Source organism: Numenius arquata, chromosome 2, assembly GCF_964106895.1.
Source record: "Numenius arquata chromosome 2, bNumArq3.hap1.1, whole genome shotgun sequence".
NCBI lineage: Eukaryota > Metazoa > Chordata > Aves > Charadriiformes > Scolopacidae > Numenius > Numenius arquata.
Window position 1 is genome coordinate 29079659 of NC_133577.1, and position 20916 is coordinate 29100574.

Below are 20916 nucleotides of genomic sequence, written 5' to 3' on the forward strand. Positions count from 1 at the left end.
AACTCCATGGGATCCGACGAGATGCATCCGCAGGACGTGAGGGAAATGGCAGACAAAGCTGCCAAGCCACCATCTGTCACATTCAAGAAGTCGCTGCAGTCACGGTATACATATACATGGTATACAAAATACATCATTTTACTTAAATATTAAGTTATTAAGCATCTAGATGACAATGTAGAAAATTCAAGAAGTGCAAATTTTTAATTAACTTTTGATAGCTGGGCAGGGTCATTCAAACAGTATTTATTTTCAAGGATATTTTAAGAAAGAAAAAGCCACTTATAGTTTAAGAAAGAAAAAGCCAGTTACTCAGTTATCCTCAGACATATTTGCACACTGAGCATATTTTTCCAATGCGATCAATTGCTCTATCGAGTACACTTCCAAAAGGAGAGATGAATTTCATTTCCACTGATGGAGGTGTCCAAGAGTCATGTTTTCTTGTGGTTCTGAAAAGAAAGAGAAGTATCAAACTGATTTTTTTTATTACCAACACTATTCAATAGAAAAAAAAAAATTGTATTCAGTAGAGAAAAAAAAAAATTGGAATTAAAAAATCAATGCTGAAAAATTATTTATGGGTTTCTTTGAAGATAGGATCAAGGCAGAAAACATACATAAATAAGCTTCCTTGTGCTTTCATTCCTCACCAGACTGTCCCGAGCATTGTCAGTCACTATTTGCGTGAGCTTTTAGAGGCTCCCACCCCAGATTTTAAGAGGCAACTCTCCTCAAACAGTTTTCCAGAAGGAACCAGAAACCATGCCAGAAACAAGAAGTTCTCTTTACTCGTTGTCTGGCCCGCTCCTGGCTTCTGTGGGGAACTAAAGACCGCAAGATTTTGGTTTCATAAGGTGGAAGACGATGATAGAAGAGCACGCCATCGTTGCAAAGAGTAGTAGGATCCACTTGCCCTTTTCTATCCCCTCCCTCTTCTGTTTCCAGTAGAAAACTAAACCATTAAGTGGGGAAAATGGTGCCCATGAGGCCAGCAAGCTGGACAGGCTCGGAAAGTCAGAGCAGAACTGTACAGCCAAGCGAGGCAGAGGAAGTTAGGCGGCTAAAAGCTGAACCGCTACCACAATAAAGGAATGCAAATAAGTGTTCAAAAAGAATGTCATACTTGCTCGATTTCTTCATTTTGGATTTTGCAGTTCTACCTCTCTTCAGTTTTTGCTTTCCCACAGACTCTATGGATTTGGTATCCTCTTCCTCTTTAGTCAGAAGCTCCTACGTTAAGGCAACACACACATTACTCATGCACAAGTTCTTACGCTTCTACAGAATACAAATGAATGTGTCTCTCATGAAGAAGTCACGACAAAATTATTGCCAAAAGCACTACGGTTTCTCTCCACAGAAACAAACCTTCCATCCCAAAGTCTCGTACCATCCTAAAAGCCGAAATTCTCAAATTAAGAGAGAACACACCAAGTAAGTTTCAAGAAAGGCACCGTGCCTTTTCTTAAAGGCAAAGCAATACTTATTAATTCTTGACTTAAGCAGATTCAAAATTGACTTTCATCACTAGTTTTCATGAAGGAAAAAAAATAATAAATTGTTTAGCTGATTAATTTAAAGCTCTCTCTTTTCAGACCTACTTTCAAGGAGAAAGGCAAAGCTTTGCAAAGTATGATTTGAAAAAGCGGTACAGAGCAAAAATCAAGAAAAGGAGACAACCACAGGTTTTACTTACTGGTTCCTTCCCAATTCGGGAAATGCTAGATACATTTTTTCTCCTTGACCTCAGAAGAGGAGGCGAAAAGACAAATTGAGAAGACAGGTCCGGGTCTAAATCCTTAAGCTGCACAGGATGGTCTGCTTCTCCAGCTAAAACCACAATGCACTGTTAGCACGCACGTACATTAGACATAAAGGACAGTGACGCTAAATTGCAGCTGATCATCAAAAGCAAAACAGCTTCCTGAAGTAGAAGGTCCAAGCGGGTTTATAAACACTCAACGTGGAGTATTTTTCCCCCCTAATAACTGCCTCTTGGCACCCATTCTTTGGCAGTACATTCTTTACCTACACCTACGTAACCAAAGATATTATATGCTCTGGAGGCATCAACGATCCTTACACATCTCGAGAGTTTTTTTTATCACGTACTCTAACACAAAGAGCCCAACGTGTAGTAACTTCACTAACAGAGGGTATGTCCATGAAAAACAATCACATAAGTAAACAGCTGCGTAGTTTGTTGCAAGATGCAGCTCCTTTTAAGTTAAAAACTGAACAGAACTCGGACGCACGTCTCCTTTATTTCTCCACTGGGGGGAAGGGATGGCCATCACATATTACCACACACCCTCCAGTTTTCGAAACAGATAGAAACTAAGCTCATGACAAAAAGTCAGATTAAATTTCATTTAACTCTACTCAGATCAGCCCGCTCACATTTCTACCACAACTAGCCAGCCAGTCCTGTAGAGTTCAGAAAACGGATGAATTGCCTCTTCCCAAAATTTTTTTTTGTACAGTCACATTCTTTACAATGCTTAAAAGCCATCCTCACAGCCTGTTTTCTGTGGCTTACAAAACAGCAATATGCCCTGTTTTGCACACAAACATAGTGCTCTTACCTTTACATTTCTTTGTCAGCTTTGTGAGAGGAGGAGAGAAAAGGAAGGACTCATTTTCCTCAACAGGCAGTTTCTGACGCACGGCAGTTTTGCGGGATCTGGTTCTTGTAATACGATCTGTTAAACTTCTTGGTGTTTCATCATGCCCTGATGGGTTTATGTCTTCAAGCAGCAAAGGACTGCCACCAGGTCCTTGGGGGAAGGCCTCCTCCCCTGTGCCTTCCTCTAATATTGATTGTCTCTTTCTGCCCCGACGCCCTGCCCTTACTGTAGTCCTGGGTGTGGTTAATTCCTCATCTGGCTGAGCAGGTGTTTGCTCACGAGCATCCATTTTTTCTGGTTTAGCACGTAGAATTCTTCTTGTACTTCTCCTCGGAGTATCGAGGATTTCCCCCTTCCCGCCTGAATGTATGCCTTCCTGAGTAGAGAGAGGTTCTGGGTCTGCCAAGAGATTTTGTGCCCCCTTCCTAGCACTTCTTCTAGGAGTCACGGGAAGTTTAAATTCTGTTTGAGGAAGCGATGATTTAGACAGACCAAGGTCAGAATTTTCTGAAACTTCTGATGAACTCATCTTTCTTCCTCTGCCTCTTTTAGGTGGCACAGCTAAAAGGTCACTGGGCTGCACCTCCTGACCCTTGACAATATTTTCAGTAAATTTTAAACGAATGCTCTTCTGTTTTCTCGCGCTTCTGCTGGGACTGACTGCCATTTTAATCTTATGATCAGCATCAGTCTGGCCGGTTCCTTCATCTCCTGCTGAACTTTTTCCTCCTCTAGTCCTTTTGGAAGCAGCAGAAGTAGCAATGCTACCTTCAGGAAGCGACATTTCCTCATTAGCCTCTTCCAAGACTTCAGACACAGCTTCCTTTGCTCTCCTTAGACTTCTACTCAGTTGTCCCCTTGTGCGTGTTCTAGGAGTGCTGACGTACTCGTCTTCATCATCTTCCACTTCTTCTGGCACAGCTGTTAAAGCAGCTTTGGCCTTCTGGAATCTAGTTACCTTTTTACCTATGGTTTCATGAATAGATTGTTCCACAACTTCAGATGTAAATTCTTTACTTCTTGTGTCTTTGATTACATCCAGTAAGTTCTCAGCAATAGCTACCTTAATGGGTTCAGGCACATACGGGAGCGACTCTGCAATGTTTTGAGATTCCTGATCGTTAGTTACAGTGGACACTGAGTTTGTAACCTGTTCTTGGTTTTCAGGATTGTTTCCTAAACTGTTCACAGGTTTTCCCTCTGTCGTTGCACCAGTCGGTTTAGAAGCACCTACTGATGTAGGATCTCCCATCTCCCCTTCACCTTCTTCTCCTTCCAAGACTAAAGTAAAATTACTCTGAGATATAAAGAGCTCTCCATCTGCCTCAGCTGCATCACATTCACCGTCTTTATCATCAGGCAAATCACATGCAAACTGCTGTTCTACAGTACCATAGCTGTATTGAAGATTGCCCAATGGATGTAGTTCACTGTACGGTGATGTTTCTGGTGCTTCTTCGGAGGTTTGTGCCTTAACCACGCTATCTTCAACCACCTAAAGTTAAAAAATACCTGTGAATGCAATACTCATTACCAAACAGACTAACTTCCAACTGACCTAGAGGAAACTGAGGACAGCCAAATGCTGCTTTTCCTTTCAGATCGCCCCTGGGTGCAAACTCGGAAGCATACAACGTGCTCTCTGCTACAGGTAACTCTTTATGCATTTAAGGGACAGAGAAGAGAGGACTCGGTGTACGCAATCACACGCTCCATCTCTGCTGTTTCTGTTCCCGACGAACCGTTTACCACCACTCGTGAACAAAGTGAGCAGTATTACAAGACAAGCTGCATACACAGCTGGCAGTAACCATCCCATTGCAGTACTTCCCGGGCTGACTACAAATGCACACAGAGTGACCGACTCTGCATCTGACAGGGTAAAAGACAACTTTTTTGAGAGAAAAGTTTAAAGTTTCAGTTCGCAACGCTTTGTCAAACTGCCCAGGTATCACATCTGACAACACCACCTTTCCTAAATAGTTCCACCTCGTGTTTTACAGTTGCCTGTAGCGAGCAATTATTCTTTCCTTCTAGATCCACATGAGATACTCGGGCTTTTACGGCGAGAACAAAAGTAGCATCTGTTACGTATTTCCAGTGACTCAGATGCTCAAGATAATTTAATCCCTGTGTAAAGACCTTTGCCCAGCCCTCTAAGTTGTAGCGCTAGCCAACGACGGCAGAAGGAAGAAGCCCCTCCGCAGCAGTCTCCGTAGAACCTGCTTCTTTTCCTGCCGCCTGCCTTGTCAAAAGTCGCTAAAGCATCATATTGGTAGCAACATGCCACGCTCCAAAACTCAACTCAAGAAAGGCTAGTCCGCATAAACTCTCCTTTTATGCTTACAAATCTACAAACAAGGAAGCAGGAAGCACTTTGTCCCAAATTCAGTGAAGGCAGACAAGCCATTTACATCTAAATGGGTGCAAACCAGTTACAACGAAAGCAAAAAACTATTATTAATTCCTGTGAGCATAATCCTACAGGAATTTGTCAGAATACTCCGTGTGGTACTTGGATTCACTGCGGGTGTCCTCTAAACTCATCACCCCCAGCAGGAGTGAGAATAATGGGGGGAAAAATGGGACAACTGGAGAATCAACAGTTCTAATTTTCTGTCCGTGTGACCAGCCTTTTAAAATTCATTTTAAAAAGTTTTAAGTGACTGGAAATATCTAAACTCATTACTGGGAATTCTGTTCGTGTGAATAAGGAAGAACGAGTAAAGGATCCAAGCACCTAAATCATTCTGAAAACAAGTTTGGTTTCCACATCATTTTGTCACTTGGTAAATGGCCCCCAGTATTGAAAAGCTGCGCTCCCCAACCTTGTGTATCCTCTTTAACAATAAAGCTACTTCTTTTTTAAGTCAAATGGGAAACGTCTAAGTTCCAGTAAACCAAATAAATGCACGGTTATTTTAAAAAATAGTTTAGGGGTTTTTTTGTACTATTACAGCTCTCAAAGGCCCAAGCCTTGACAGGTTCTATTCGGTGTTATAGGTGCAGAAAATGCACAGGAGAAAAAAAAAAAACAACTTATCTGGCCTCACGTAATGAGGTTTTTTCACTTGTGTTAACCAGCTAAAGAAACGGAGACCTTTTTGGGTGCCTTCTCATTGTCAGTAAGACAGGACTGTTCCCAATTTGCAAATTGTTTTCTATTTTGTAGAAAATGGGAAAATAGTTTACTTACATTCATTTCCTCAGTTTTAGCAAGACAGCTAGAAACAGGTATTTCTTCCTGCCGAAAAGGAACATTTTCTTCAACTTCAGCTGCTTCATGTTCACGTTCTTTAGGTAAATCCACACGCTTCCCCTCAAGGTGGTTTTCTGAATGAGTACTGACCACGTCCTCACTGTCAAGGATACTTATCACAGCTGGAAGAGATTTATATCATTTTAACATAACTGCTACGTAAATAATACTGGTTTAAGCAACAGGAAGTAACAGAGGAAGCAGGAGACAACGACGCTGTTCTCTATCCTGCCACATACACAAAATGGCAAAAAACTAGAATGGCTTCTAGCTTTTCTGCAAAAACTAGAAGCCAGAACTATCTACCTGGTGAAGGAGGCAGCCCCACAATAAACTAAAAAAAAACTAACTAAAAAATACAAAAAAAAGAGGAAGTTACTCCTCCTGAATGCCGAGGATGCATCATCTTTTAACATAGGAACTCAAGCAGCAGATCCCTGCCCTGGTTTCAGCTGGGATAGAGTTAATTTTCCTTCTAGTAGCTGCGGTGGTTTGGATTTGGTATGAGAAGAATGTTGAGGAACGTTGATACCCCAAATTGTTTTAGCTGTTGCTAGGTAATGTTTATATTAGTTCAGGACACTATCAGATCCCAGAGAAGCTGAGAAGGAGCACTGGCAGGACTGGGGGATAATCCGTACCACAGACATCATGCTCAGTATATAAATGGGGGTTGGCTGGGGGGACAGGGATCCGCAATCGCTGCTCAGGACAGGCCGGGCAACCCATCATCTGGTATTCTATCATTTTATTTTGTACACCCCTTAAACCATTATTATTACCATTATTACTATTACTTTTCTCTTCTGTTACTGTTCTATTAAACTGTCTTTCTCTCAACCCATGACATTTTTTTCTGTCCCCCCTTCTCCCCACCCTACAGGGTTTGGCGGGGGAGGGGGAGAGAGGACTAGTTGCGTGGTCCTAGTTGCTGCCCGGGCTTAAACCACAACAATCCCGTAACACACAAATGAGTGGCGGTGTACAAGATTAAAATAAATACTGATGGCTCCTCCTAATATTTTAAATGCGACCACTTTTCTCAGTATCTTTTTCAAGAACAGGAACATTCGCATTTTCTACAAGGACTTGCTCTAAGGAGGGTATTCTCTCCAGGGTTTAATGAAAGTTGGCAGTAACGCGCTAGTACTACTTCAGTCTGAAACGCCTGTAGTGGCAAACTACATGTTTTACTTCAGGAGTTGAGCTACCTCCACTCACGTGACAGCTCCAACACAGTGTACCTACATTCACTGTCTGTCTCCGGGGGTGCAGAGAGCTGTGGATTTGGTGCAGCTGGAATGGCTTTTTCTTCTGATGAAGAGGACATTTTGGACTCCTGCTGGTTTGTTTCACTTCATGAACACAAAGAGAAATTCATAGTCAAGCTTCAAAACAAGCCTTGAAGAGCTTTACAAATTACTAACATTCTCTCAAAAAGCAGTTGCAGCTTTTAAAGTATCTGGTGAGAAAACTGCTTCCCTTTCCATAAGCTAATAGATGCTCGTTGAGCACACACGAGAAGTCAAAATCAAGTCTATAAAATACTGCAACAAATTATTCAAACCCCCAAATAAACCCGCTTACATTGCAGGAACCTCGGGTGTAATTTTCAGCTACACCATTTTCAGACAAAAGCAGGGCTGTACAGACAAAAACAAAGCTTCACAGTATCTGCTTAGTAACCCTCAAACTGTAAAAACGTTTACGTAGCCTGTTGAATGAAGTCTTTATCACCATACTCTGGGCTCTGCAATGACTTGAGAAAAAAGGCTCAACCTGAGAGCTAGTCAATCGGACTTACACTCACGCCAAATTAGTTCTGTTCACAGACAGAAAGGAATGGAAAAGCCACGATACAGAAGAACACAGGAAAGAACCAATGCCACGTCAAACCCATAGACTGCCAACACAGCAAAGCCAGCAGTTACATCTTGGGTGAACCCAAAGATGTATCTCTTTTATAAACTTACCCTTCACTTGCAGTCCCTAAAGGACCAGCCTCAGTGGCTTTGAACACCAATTTATCATCCTCAGGAAGGGCAAGACATTCAGCGTTTGATTCTTCCACAAATCCTACAAAAGCAGACAGATGGGTGACTCCCCTGTTGCACTTAACATCATTGCTTTTCAGATGCTCATAGGATTTTAAAGCGAGCCTTTACGCGTTTCATCTAGGGTAGGGATCTAACTAAATCATGCTACCAAGACTTCAAATGCACAGAGGGCCTGACGACTTCTCTCCAGGAAAACAAGAACTCTGACACACCATTTCAGCCAAGAAAACAAACAGATCATTGATTTGGGCACTCCTGTGATTTAAAATAAGAAAAAGAAAAAAAAAAAAAAGGAGACGAGGAACTTCAATAGCAACACACCAGGCTTTTTTCTTAGTTCTGATGAATTGGGTTGTTCCATCTGGAAAGGTTTGTCTTCAACCATTTCACTGCCTCCTTCCTTCTCCGATTCTTGAAAATTGGCAGTTGCGTCAGTGGAGGAATGAGCTGGTTTAGCAGCTATAAAGATGACATCATCTTCAAAATCGCTGAGTGATTTTGCGTCGTGATACTCCAAAGTAGTTTGGTCTGACCTGGCAGAGATGTTACTGTTTTCTTTGCTGACATCCACTTTCTCCAAGCCATCCCCAGGTGTGCTTTCTGAAGACTCTTCCAGTTCAGCATGATCATCCTCAGGATTGCTCAGAGCAAACAGAGTTGTTTTACTTCTGCTTTCACACCAAGCATCCTCCACCACTCCATGATGATGATGGTGATGATGATGATGATCTTCAGACGAAGGTCCAGACAGCGCTTTATCATCTTCTGTCACCTTTTTTAAAAAAAATAAAGTTGACGATCAATAACATGTAGGTGCTTTTTGTCAAAGAAAAAATTAAAAAAAAAAAGGACAAACATAGACCGATAAGTCTAAGTTTTACAAGTGTCAACTTAAGCAAGGCCCAACAAAATTAATTCTCGTTCTAGCACTCTGTTAGTTTTTTAAGGCTAAGTGTCAAAATAAAGGACACTTTTGACTGCTTATTGAGTTTCCAGAACCTTGGAGGATTAGGATGAATTGAATCTTGAAAGTGCTTGCTTATCCCGTCATCTCAAGGTTGTTCATTGCGTTCACCACTGTCTTTTCAAAAGAGGGAGCTTCGCACACCTAAAATCATAACTCAAGATTTCTATTTCTTTACGTTTGCACTTTTCAACTTGTATGCACCACTAAAATATATTACTTTTCTCTATGTCTGGAGCATGGAATAAGTAAATTCACTACAATATCAGTAAGAACTTCATAGAGGAGAGAGAGATTCTTGTTATAGCTGAATAACTCTTTATAACAGGCGATAAAACATATAATACAAACTGACCATAACAATTTATTAGTAAATGTACGGAAAGCTTGTACATGTAGACACTAGAAAATGCCCCCATTCTGCACCCGATATTGGTACGTTATTTTGGCAACGGCATGATGAGCTGAATCGGAGAATCCAAGCGAGAGAACAAAAGGAGGAGTAGAAAGGGACAACTTGCAGATGGACCAGCTTCCTTTGACAACTATTCGAATGCTATCCCTGGGGCAAGGCTAGAAGAACAACTGAGAACTTGAGGGCTGGAGAACAGACAGCGCTACAGCTCTCTTCATCAGGAGTCTTTTTTAACATAAATTTACTTTTTTAAGTAAATCCAGCCTTGCAAAAAGAGAGCCTGAAAGGCACTGCAGCCCATGACTACAGTGCTTTCAAAAATGTTGAATTCACAAGGTTTAACTAACCCAAACACCTGGCTCAATCTATATTCCTTACCTTCCTGCCATACCACCCCTTGATAAGGTACACCACAAAGCCGAACTAGCAATTTTGAACGCTCCCAGCTCCTAACAACCCTTGAGTAACCACCACCAAGGTCAATGGCATTTAGTATGAACATCTTCCTGCAGGCAGGTGATGCTACAGAAGGTCTAACAGCCGTTTAGGACCAACTGCAAGTCTGCCATTCTGATTTGCAATTCCAGTTCTCAATATAAGGACTTTGGGCAAACTCTATAAAAATCCAAATCCAAATCCAAACACAGTCTATAAAGCCTTTAACTGGAAAAATCACTAACTACGGCCCAACTTACCCTAGCAGTCCATGTTGCATTTGAGTTCTCCTCCCCGGAAGATACTCCAGGTTCCTTTGCCTGCAGAGGAGGAGGAACTGATCGTCCGGGAGAGGCGGAGGGAGTTGCTAGGGGTGTGGTGCCAAGGCTGGGTCTGGGAAAGGACTGAGGAGTAAACCCAGGAACACCAGAAGCAGATGTGGCCAAACCTTGAGCTCTCTATGAAAAGAAATAAAAACATTTAGTTTAGAACCCGTCAAATCTTCAAAACAGAAGGCTTCCCTAGTCAAAAGTGCTAGTTTACATTGCAAACTGAGTTTGTACCAGCAGAGAGGACAAAGTTTTGCCTCTGCACTGCTCTTTTTCCAAAGGTGTGAAAACCTTAGTGATAAAAAGCCATGCTTTTTATTTATGTTTACAGGCTTTTGCTTTGGTTGGTTGTTACCGTGGTGTTTTTTTAACTACAAACCTTAGCCACAGGAGGAGTCTGGAGGAAATTCAGCTCTGAGGCTCCTGAAAAATTCTTCCGTGAGATGGAACCAGGCATATTTGACCTCAGTGGGCTGGATGCCCAGAATGACGTGGAAGCTCTGCATGGTGACTGCGCTGCCGAACAGGAAGGAATGGGATGGTCTGCCAGATTCGGCAAGCTGTTAAGATACATAATTTAAAAGAGTAAAATAAATAAATAAATAAGTGGGGAAATCACGCTGCATTCGAGAAATCTGACATGATACATAACAAAAACATTCAATGAACAAGAAATACAGGTGAGCCCTCACTGTCTGCGTGATGTATCGGGCCCATGAAGAAGTAACAGGCATTTCCTTAGTTTAATTATTTAGGTACATTTCCCAAATCAACGCTTCTGAGGCAAAATAACCCCATTTCAAGTTACACAACTCATTTAAGTCTCACGCCAGAAGAAAATTCACCTCCATTTCTAAGCTGGGACCACTTCGAATTCTCCACTTAGTTGTGACCCTAAACTGACCTTTTCTTTAACTCATTCAAAACTGAATGCAAACACAACACAGACAGAAAGTCTACGCACACACGCACATACATACATATGTGAGAAGCAACACCTTTTGGAATATTCATTCTGTAGCTCTACTATACCTGGAACATTTCGGTGAAAATTTTTGAAGTTTTGGCGTCCCAACAAATGCATCGCGCAGCTCTTCACCAGGGAGAGGGTGTGTTGCGGCTGGGGGTTCTGTAGCCCCAGGTCTAGAGCTAAAAGGAAAATGTAACTGACTTTCATTCCCCTGAGTCCAGACATACCAGAACTCAAGCTTAGTTGACCATGCCACTTGTAGGAAAGTCACCTGACACCTATGAGCTTCCTTCCTGCTCTTTATAGTTCTGCCTAATTTTAAGTCAAAAAGGAACAGAAACGAAGCAGAAACTGCGCAGGAGGTGGTAAGAGATTACTATTTGATCCCACAATCAAGTCTATCAAAATCTGTGCGCCAATACCTTGAAGGTAATCCTAGTTTTAGCTTCGGCTATCTTAAAGTCTGCAAACACATTTACCATAACTTACATATATATGTATTTGCATAAATAAGGTTGCCATAGCAGAAAAACTCTCTCTCCAAACACTAGTTTTGGTGTATTGAGTATTAAAAGTCATATACTGGAGGTGCAAAAAAGCCAAACAAAGCTTTATTCAGGTACATCTTCCCTCCATAACACTCACATAATGCAAAAGGATTTTTTTCTCTCTCTCTCCAAACACGTGGCTCAAGACTAAACTTTCTCAAAAGGCTGCTTACCTATGACCTTGTGACAAACCGGTTTTCTGCTCATTTCCTTCCCAGAACTCTCTAATGTTGGACAATACAGTACTGAGGAAATTTTCTCTAGTGCGCACGTTTCCTGCATTAGCTGGGTTTACTACTGTTGATAATGGCTTTGGTCTGGAGACTGTAAAGCAAGAGGGGAAAAATATCAGCCTGCTGTAATCAAAGGCGTGGTTAGTTCTCCACTATATTTCCCCCCCCTCAAAGTTACCTTCTCTTGAGCGTGATGGAGGCAAATGGTAAGGCTTGGCTTTCTCTGCAGCCAGGTTCCTTTCAACTCGAGGAAGGATCTTGCCACACTGGTCTAATATAGAATTGTTGCCAACAGCTCGCTCTCTCAAGCGAGGATCACGATCATTCTGATGAAGGAAAAGCATCAAGCAAAACGTTAACTTATTACAAGAAGTTTATTGTACACACCTATCATCTGTGCTATTTCTAATTAGCGAATAGATTTCCTCTACAGGTACGGTAAATTACATCCACTGCACAGAAGAGCAGCAAGTTCTACCCGTCCACACACACCCATCTCACCTGCTATTTTTAGCAAAGCAGGAGGAAGACTAGAATAGCCACAGAACCTACAACATGAAGTTAAAACAATGCTGGCACTCCGCAGAACCTTCATAACAAGATACACTTGTTATTATCACCTGCAATTTTCAAACGGCTTACTACATACCAGGCTTTCCCTTGGTTTTCCTGAAACGCCAATGTCCGAGGTGACCGAATATACAGGACAACTGGAAATTACCTTGGACAAAATGATGTGAATATCAAAACGAGTAAGAAAAAGCGACCTACACGCACCTTCTGCCTGGATGACAGGACCTCAAAGCAGGACCTAAAACTTCCAAAAGCAACCTAGAAGTTTGATTCACTGGAAAACTGTGGTTCCAAAAAACAGCAAATGCACCACAGGTTCATAATGCAAGTTCGCACAACACAAAATGTAATCTGGCTATCATGAGAAACAGGCATGACACAAGAATTGGAACCATGCCAGTAATTCCACATTCTTTGTCTTAATTCTAGCCACAGGCTGGAGTGCTCCTTGGTCTGAGGAACACATTAACTTCTCCTCTGACATTTCAACCCACTGAAGGCTCATTCTAATCCTTATTTGCATGCCTCTGCATTATCATCTTTACATACTGAGTTCCAAGGAGCCATTTTCAGTAACATCCTCTGCTAATACCCGTTACGCGTTCTGTGCATGGAAGTTTGCCATCAGGAACGCAGGAAGGGGACAGGACAAATGCAACTGTGCAATGGTTGCATGGAAACAGTGAAGCTAAGGTCAAGCAGCTTTCTAGACTGTGAAGACATGAAGCAGCTCTGGCACCCAAAACGTTAAGTTAGAATTTTCTAAAGGGACAGAAAAGAAGTGAAACATTTACATTCTAATTGGTTTCAATTTTAGGCTCTTCAAATACCAAATTATAATCTAGTGGTAATCCTTTAGAAGGATAATGCACAGGTATGCACAGACAGGCGACATTAAGTCGTAGCTCCACTCTATGATGAGCGGCCAGCGGATCAGCTTAGATGCTGCCAGGGGGAAGAAGGGCTGTTTATCCCAAAGGCTCCAGCTCTCACAAAACTCTTCAGGTGAGAGAAAGGTTGGTGCACTGCAAATGGAAAACCTCCGACTGTGGGGAGTGAAGTCACTATGGTGGGATAAAGCAGACAGGAGGTAGTGAGTGTCATGAGATAAAGGCGATTAAGGAGTTGCAGCTACAAAAAGGAAGCCTAAGAGGAGTAAATGGGACTACTGTAGCACAAGGCAAAGGCTACAGAGGGGAAGGTCCGCTTTGAGAGGATGCAGAAGAGCCTACCGGTGAAAGGAAAATGAGGGGAAGCGGTGATGGAATTGCCAGCTAGAGCTCACAGCAGGAATCCACAGCCCTCTTCCAGGAATCCTTGCCTACTTTGGCAACGGCATGATGAGCTGAATCAGAGAATCCAAGCGAGAGAACAAAAGGAGGAGTAGAAAGGGACAACTTGCAGATGGACCAGCTTCCTTTGACAACTATTCGAATGCTATCCCTGGGGCAAGGCTAGAAGAACAACTGAGAACTTGAGGGCTGGAGAACAGACAGCGCTACAGCTCTCTTCATCAGGAGTCTTTTTTAACATAAATTTACTTTTTTAAGTAAATCCAGCCTTGCAAAAAGAGAGCCTGAAAGGCACTGCAGCCCATGACTACAGTGCTTTCAAAAATGTTGAATTCACAAGGTTTAACTAACCCAAACACCTGGCTCAATCTATATTCCTTACCTTCCTGCCATACCACCCCTTGATAAGGTACACCACAAAGCCGAACTAGCAATTTTGAACGCTCCCAGCTCCTAACAACCCTTGAGTAACCACCACCAAGGTCAATGGCATTTAGTATGAACATCTTCCTGCAGGCAGGTGATGCTACAGAAGGTCTAACAGCCGTTTAGGACCAACTGCAAGTCTGCCATTCTGATTTGCAATTCCAGTTCTCAATATAAGGACTTTGGGCAAACTCTATAAAAATCCAAATCCAAATCCAAACACAGTCTATAAAGCCTTTAACTGGAAAAATCACTAACTACGGCCCAACTTACCCTAGCAGTCCATGTTGCATTTGAGTTCTCCTCCCCGGAAGATACTCCAGGTTCCTTTGCCTGCAGAGGAGGAGGAACTGATCGTCCGGGAGAGGCGGAGGGAGTTGCTAGGGGTGTGGTGCCAAGGCTGGGTCTGGGAAAGGACTGAGGAGTAAACCCAGGAACACCAGAAGCAGATGTGGCCAAACCTTGAGCTCTCTATGAAAAGAAATAAAAACATTTAGTTTAGAACCCGTCAAATCTTCAAAACAGAAGGCTTCCCTAGTCAAAAGTGCTAGTTTACATTGCAAACTGAGTTTGTACCAGCAGAGAGGACAAAGTTTTGCCTCTGCACTGCTCTTTTTCCAAAGGTGTGAAAACCTTAGTGATAAAAAGCCATGCTTTTTATTTATGTTTACAGGCTTTTGCTTTGGTTGGTTGTTACCGTGGTGTTTTTTTAACTACAAACCTTAGCCACAGGAGGAGTCTGGAGGAAATTCAGCTCTGAGGCTCCTGAAAAATTCTTCCGTGAGATGGAACCAGGCATATTTGACCTCAGTGGGCTGGATGCCCAGAATGACGTGGAAGCTCTGCATGGTGACTGCGCTGCCGAACAGGAAGGAATGGGATGGTCTGCCAGATTCGGCAAGCTGTTAAGATACATAATTTAAAAGAGTAAAATAAATAAATAAATAAGCGGGGAAATCACGCTGCATTCGAGAAATCTGACATGATACATAACAAAAACATTCAATGAACAAGAAATACAGGTGAGCCCTCACTGTCTGCGTGATGTATCGGGCCCACAAAGAAGTAACAGGCATTTCCTTAGTTTAATTATTCAGGTGCATTTCCCAAATCAACGCCTCTGAGGCAAGAGTAACCCCATTTCAAGTTGCACAAGTCATTTAAGTCTCATGCCAGAAGAAAACTCACCTCCATTTCTATGCTGGGACCACTTCGAATTCTCCACTTCGTTGTGACCCTAAACTGGCCTTTTCTTTAACTCATTCAAAACTGAATGCAAACACAACACAGACAGAAAGTCTACGCACACACGCACATACATACATATGTGAGAAGCAACACCTTTTGGAATATTCATTCTGTAGCTCTACTATACCTGGAACATTTCGGTGAAGATTTTGTGACCGGCATCCCAACAAATGCATCGCGCAGCTCTTCACCAGGGAGAGGGTGTGTTGCGGCTGGGGGTTCTGTAGCCCCAGGTCTAGAACTAAAAGGAAAAAGTAACTGACTTTCATTCCCCTGAGTCCAGACGTACCAGAACTCAAGTTTAGTTGACCATGCCACTTGTAGGAAAGTCACCTGACACCTATGAGCTTCTTTCCTGCTCTTTATAGTTCTGCCTAATTTTAAGTCAAAAAGGAACAGAAACGAAGCAGAAACTGCGCGGGAGGTGGTAAGAGATTACTATTTGATCCCACAATCAAGTCTATCAAAATCTGTACGCCAATACCTTGAAGGTAATCCTAGTTTTAGCTTCGGCTATCTTAAAGTCTGCAAACACATTTACCATAACTTACATATATATGTATTTGCATAAATAAGGTTGCCATAGCAGAAAAACTCTCTCTCCAAACACTAGTTTTGGTGTATTGAGTATTAAAAGTCATATACTGGAGGTGCAAAAAAGCCAAACAAAGCTTTATTCAGGTGCATCTTCCCTCCATAACACTCACATAATGCAAAAGGATTTTTTTCTCTCTCTCTCCAAACACGTGGCTCAAGACTAAACTTTCTCAAAAGGCTGCTTACCTATGACCTTGTGACAAACCGGTTTTCTGCTCATTTCCTTCCCAGAACTCTCTAATGTTGGACAATACAGTACTGAGGAAATTTTCTCTAGTGCGCACGTTTCCTGCATTAGCTGGGTTTACTACTGTTGATAATGGCTTTGGTCTGGAGACTGTAAAGCAAGAGGGGAAAAATATCAGCCTGCTGTAATCAAAGGCGTGGTTAGTTCTCCACTATATTTCCCCCCCCTCAAAGTTACCTTCTCTTGAGCGTGATGGAGGCAAATGGTAAGGCTTGGCTTTCTCTGCAGCCAGGTTCCTTTCAACTCGAGGAAGGATCTTGCCACACTGGTCTAATATAGAATTGTTGCCAACAGCTCGCTCTCTCAAGCGAGGATCACGATCATTCTGATGAAGGAAAAGCATCAAGCAAAACGTTAACTTATTACAAGAAGTTTATTGTACACACCTATCATCTGTGCTATTTCTAATTAGCGAATAGATTTCCTCTACAGGTACGGTAAATTACATCCACTGCACAGAAGAGCAGCAAGTTCTACCCGTCCACACACACCCATCTCATCTGCTATTTTGATGATCTGATGCATGCTTCCTTCTGCGTCTCTGCGGCATGGAATTAAGAGACAGGTCTTAAAGACAAATCTATTATTATAGATATTATTATTCCTGTTTTCAGTCAAACTCAGTGCTTTGGATCTAAGGATATGATTCCTTCTGCTAACTCAAGTATTTCGACGCAACTTGCGAATAACAGGAAAATATGATTATCATGTCTTGTAGTCTCCCCAGCCCTGTCAGACCAGATGGATGTATCTCCCCCTTGATTCCCTGATATGCACTCACCTGACTCAAACTGGATGGCTGGACATCAACTAGTCTTGGAGACTGCAAGCCAGCTACAAGACGCCTGTTGCAGGTATCTTGAATGGCTTCACGTATTAAAGGACCAGATTTCTTCAAAAAATTCAAGGCCTGAAACATCAATCAAAAACAACAGCTCAAGACAGCATTGTTATGCACTAACAGGAATAATCTAAATGTTCACTTAAACTGTCAGACTGCATCAGTAAGATGCTTTAGGTTAGCAATCTGAGTAATTGAGTCTTTTCTAGCCTCTCTGTCAATACACAGGCCTTTCACCTTCCCTGAACACTGACACCAATCACATTCCATATAAGCCAAACTAACACACAACTTCTAATCACGCTTTGGGAGATCCTTTCCGTGCTTGTTCGTGTGGAAGCTGCTTGATTCATGTTGAAAATATTTAGTGAGCTGAAACGTAATTCAAAATTATTTGTCACAATCTGTGCAGTGGCTCGGAAGTTATAATTTGGCCAAGTTTGGGAGAAAAAAAATTTCAGCTCTTCTCGAACACTTCAGTAATTTTTCTCCCTTCTGCCCTCCTTTTTCAAGTAAATTGGGGATCAAATCTCTAACTCAAGACTGTGCAGGCAGTTTGACTGATGGGTGATACCGTAACAGCTTTCCCCGACTTCTACAGTGGTTTTCTTCTTGCTCCTAGAGCAATCTTGCATTCCTTTCTAGACATTCTATCCCTGATCGTGCTTCAGCAGGAGACAATGGTAGTTTCACAGTCCCAAGAGTGGACCTAGAACCATTTGCATAAAATTGGCAACAGGACACAATTGCAGTTATGCCTGTGGATGGGGCAGGATGAGCACAAAAGGGTCTCTGACGCTGAAAGCAGTGCAACAGAAAACTTAGAAAAGGTACATCTCTTGCCATTCTCCATAAAGTTACAGTAAAAGATCACCTCCTTCTGGAAGCCGGTGCAAGTCATGTGAACAACTCCGGAGTTCAGCAAGCACGTGCCATCTGCAGAAACAATGAACGTTTGACAACCTTCCATACTCTGACAGTTATGTTATGACCAGCTTACATTTTTTAAATAGCAGTATCTGGAAAAGTATAACTGAGTACTTTGAGCTTCAGTTCACACAGAACCACAGCATCACAGAATGATATGGGGTGGGAAGGGACCTCCGGAGATCATCTAGGTCAACCCCCCTGCCAGAGCGGGTCCACCTAGAGCAGGTTTCGCAGGAACACGTCCAGGCAGGTTTTGAATGTCTCCAGAGACGGAGACTCCACCACCTCTCTGGGCAGCCTGTTCTGCCACCCTCAAAGTAAAGAAGTTCCTCCTCGTGTTTAGATGGAACTTTCTGTGTTCAAGTTTGTGCCCGTTACCTCTTGTCCTGTCACTGGGCACCACTGAAAAAAGACTGGCCCCACCCTCTTGACACCCATCCTTTAAGTATTTATAGGCACTGACCAGATCCCCCCTTAGTCTTCTCTTCTCCAGACTAAAAAGACTCAAGTCCCTCAGCCTCTCCTCATAAAGTCATTTCATTTTATAACCAGCACCACTTCACAGGCTACATTACAAAAGAACCAAAACTCAGCGGACTGTCAGATAAGCTTCACAATAGTAAATACCCTGTCAGTACAACGTAACCAGAGTTGGGTTTGGGGGGGCTGGGGTCTTTCTGGTTTGTTTTGGCTTTTGAGTCACAAACAATGAATGAACAAGAGAACCAATAAATGGCATTTGACCTCATTTGAAGCTTATCGCTCTCAAAGGCAGTGAAATACCTACCAAAATTATAGTTGCTTGGATGGAAAAACCTCTCCATTGGGGGATGAAAAGAAAAAACTCCCCGACTTAGACTCCGCTCATGTACCAGAATATCCAAAAGGAGCTTCGGAGAAGTCATGCTTATTACAGTATCCAGTGACCACAATGCAAAATAGGGGCAATCATGAAGGAATTCTTCCAGCCTTAAAGAAAACAAGGGCGCAAGCTAAACATCAACAGTCAAATGAATTATTTGCAGGGATATTGAAAACAACTTAAGAAAAATCTACCTTAGTGAATCTGGCATTTGAGCATGATACCAGCGATTAATGTCAAATACACCCAAATAAGTAGATGGTGTTTCCTCATGGTGGTATTTCACTTGCCAACTGAAGATCGAGACGCTGGTTGCGGGAGATATTACTGTAAGAGACAAGACATCGTTACTTATTTGTAGAAAATACAATAGATGGGGTATTTTAAAAACACCACTTCTTTTTTTGGCTTAATTCTGTTCTGTCACTCATGAAACACAACACTTACTAAGAGTAACTAAAAAAAATAACGGAGTAGCAAACATCTCTGTGATCAAGATGTTTAGCTAGATAAACAGTTTAGCAAAACAATATGCTAGGAACACATACATTGCTACTTTCAGAAAGCATACCAATAATGATCATATACGCTTGTATCACACAGCTGGCATTATTAATTTCCAGCTCCAACTCCATTACAAGTTTTAAGAATAGCTCCTTTCCACCATATTCTGAATGAAAGAAGACAAGTATCACACTAAATAAATAAAAAACCTGCACCCAACAAACCAGAAACTGGAATAAAGATTTTAACATCAGCCATTCACAACATTCACACCTGCCCACTCACACACACAACTCCAGCTCTCTCAATCCAAAGGCGTTTTTATTAGGTTTGGAACGGCATCACAAGAGACATGGTAGCTGCCACATCAGGACTAAGTCAAAGATAATAAACAGAAATAGCCAGAAAGATCACGCAAGTGTCATCTTTGTGATGTCAGACATAAGGTAAGGCCAGTAAGAAGAGAGGGAAGGTGAATAACACACTCAAAACAAACGGCTATGAAAGTTATCTCTGCAGCAGGCTTAGAGATACGGTCAGAGCATAACTGAATTTGTAAGCTCAGAGATGTATATTCAATTATTGCAAGATAATAGAATCATAGAATTGCCTGGGTAGGAAGGGACCTTTCAGATCATCTAGTCCAACCATCAACCTGACGCTGACAAAGACCATCACTAAACCATGTCCCTCAGCACTATGTCTACCTGTCTTTTAAATACCTCCAGGGATGGTGACTCAACCACTTCCCTGGGCAGCCTGTTCCGATGCTTGATAACCCGTTCAGTGTAAAAATTTTTCCTAATATCCAATCGAAACCTCCCCTGGCACAACTTGAGGCCATTTCCTCTTGTCCTATTGGCTGTTACTTGGCAGAAGAGATCGACCCCACCTCGCTACAACCTCCTTTCAGGTAGTTGTAGAGAATGACAAGGCCTCCCCTCAGCCTCCTTTCCTCCAGAATAAACAACCCCAGTTCCCTCAGCCGCTCCTCATAAGGCTCCTTCTCCATACCTCTCACCAGCTTCACTGCCCTTCTTTGGACACGCTCCAGCACCTCAACGTCTTTCTGCCAGGGAGGGGCCCAAAACTGGACACAGTACTTGAGGTGGGGCCTCACCAGTGCCAAGTATAGGGGGGATCGTCACTTCCCTAGTCCCACTGGCCACACGACTTCTGATACAAGCCAGGATGCTGTTGACCTTCTTGGCCACCTGGGCACACTGTTGGCTTATATTCAGACAGCTCTCGACCAACACCCCCAGGTCCTATTCTGCCAGGCAGCTCCCCAGCCACTCTTCCTCAAGCCTGTAGCGCTGTGTGGGGCTGTTGTAACACAAGAGCAGGACCTGGCGCTTGGCCTTGTTACGCCTCATACCATTGGCCCTGGTCCATCAATCTAGCCTGTCCACACCCCTCCGTAGAGCCTTTCTACCATCGAGCGCATAGATCAACACTCCCAGCCAACTTGGTGTTGTCTGCAAACTTACTGAGGGTGCCCTCCATCCCCTCGTCCACATCAGTCATAAAGATATTAAAGAGAACTGGCCTGGTAC

The 20916-nt window shown here is 42.6% G+C and overlaps 1 protein-coding gene across 1 annotated transcript in view; it reads right to left on the bottom strand.

Moving 5' to 3' along the window:
- Positions 1 to 232: 232 nt before the first annotated feature.
- Positions 233 to 20916, bottom strand: part of LOC141474044 (protein ELYS-like) — a 30706-nt gene continuing 10022 nt past the window's right edge. Inside the window, exons 8-27 of the mRNA XM_074161729.1 lie at positions 19051 to 19183; positions 18782 to 18963; positions 17939 to 18000; positions 17005 to 17133; positions 16401 to 16548; positions 16231 to 16313; positions 14405 to 14602; positions 12019 to 12166; positions 11781 to 11931; positions 11122 to 11232; positions 10469 to 10649; positions 10021 to 10218; positions 8268 to 8718; positions 7863 to 7965; positions 7138 to 7244; positions 5827 to 6011; positions 2589 to 4125; positions 1700 to 1833; positions 1127 to 1233; positions 233 to 452 (exon numbers count right to left, since the gene is read on the bottom strand). Of these exons, the coding sequence (XP_074017830.1) occupies positions 323 to 452; positions 1127 to 1233; positions 1700 to 1833; positions 2589 to 4125; positions 5827 to 6011; positions 7138 to 7244; positions 7863 to 7965; positions 8268 to 8718; positions 10021 to 10218; positions 10469 to 10649; positions 11122 to 11232; positions 11781 to 11931; positions 12019 to 12166; positions 14405 to 14602; positions 16231 to 16313; positions 16401 to 16548; positions 17005 to 17133; positions 17939 to 18000; positions 18782 to 18963; positions 19051 to 19183 (4478 nt within the window). The 3' untranslated portion in view covers positions 233 to 322. The remainder of the gene's footprint in view (positions 453 to 1126; positions 1234 to 1699; positions 1834 to 2588; positions 4126 to 5826; positions 6012 to 7137; positions 7245 to 7862; positions 7966 to 8267; positions 8719 to 10020; positions 10219 to 10468; positions 10650 to 11121; positions 11233 to 11780; positions 11932 to 12018; positions 12167 to 14404; positions 14603 to 16230; positions 16314 to 16400; positions 16549 to 17004; positions 17134 to 17938; positions 18001 to 18781; positions 18964 to 19050; positions 19184 to 20916) is intronic.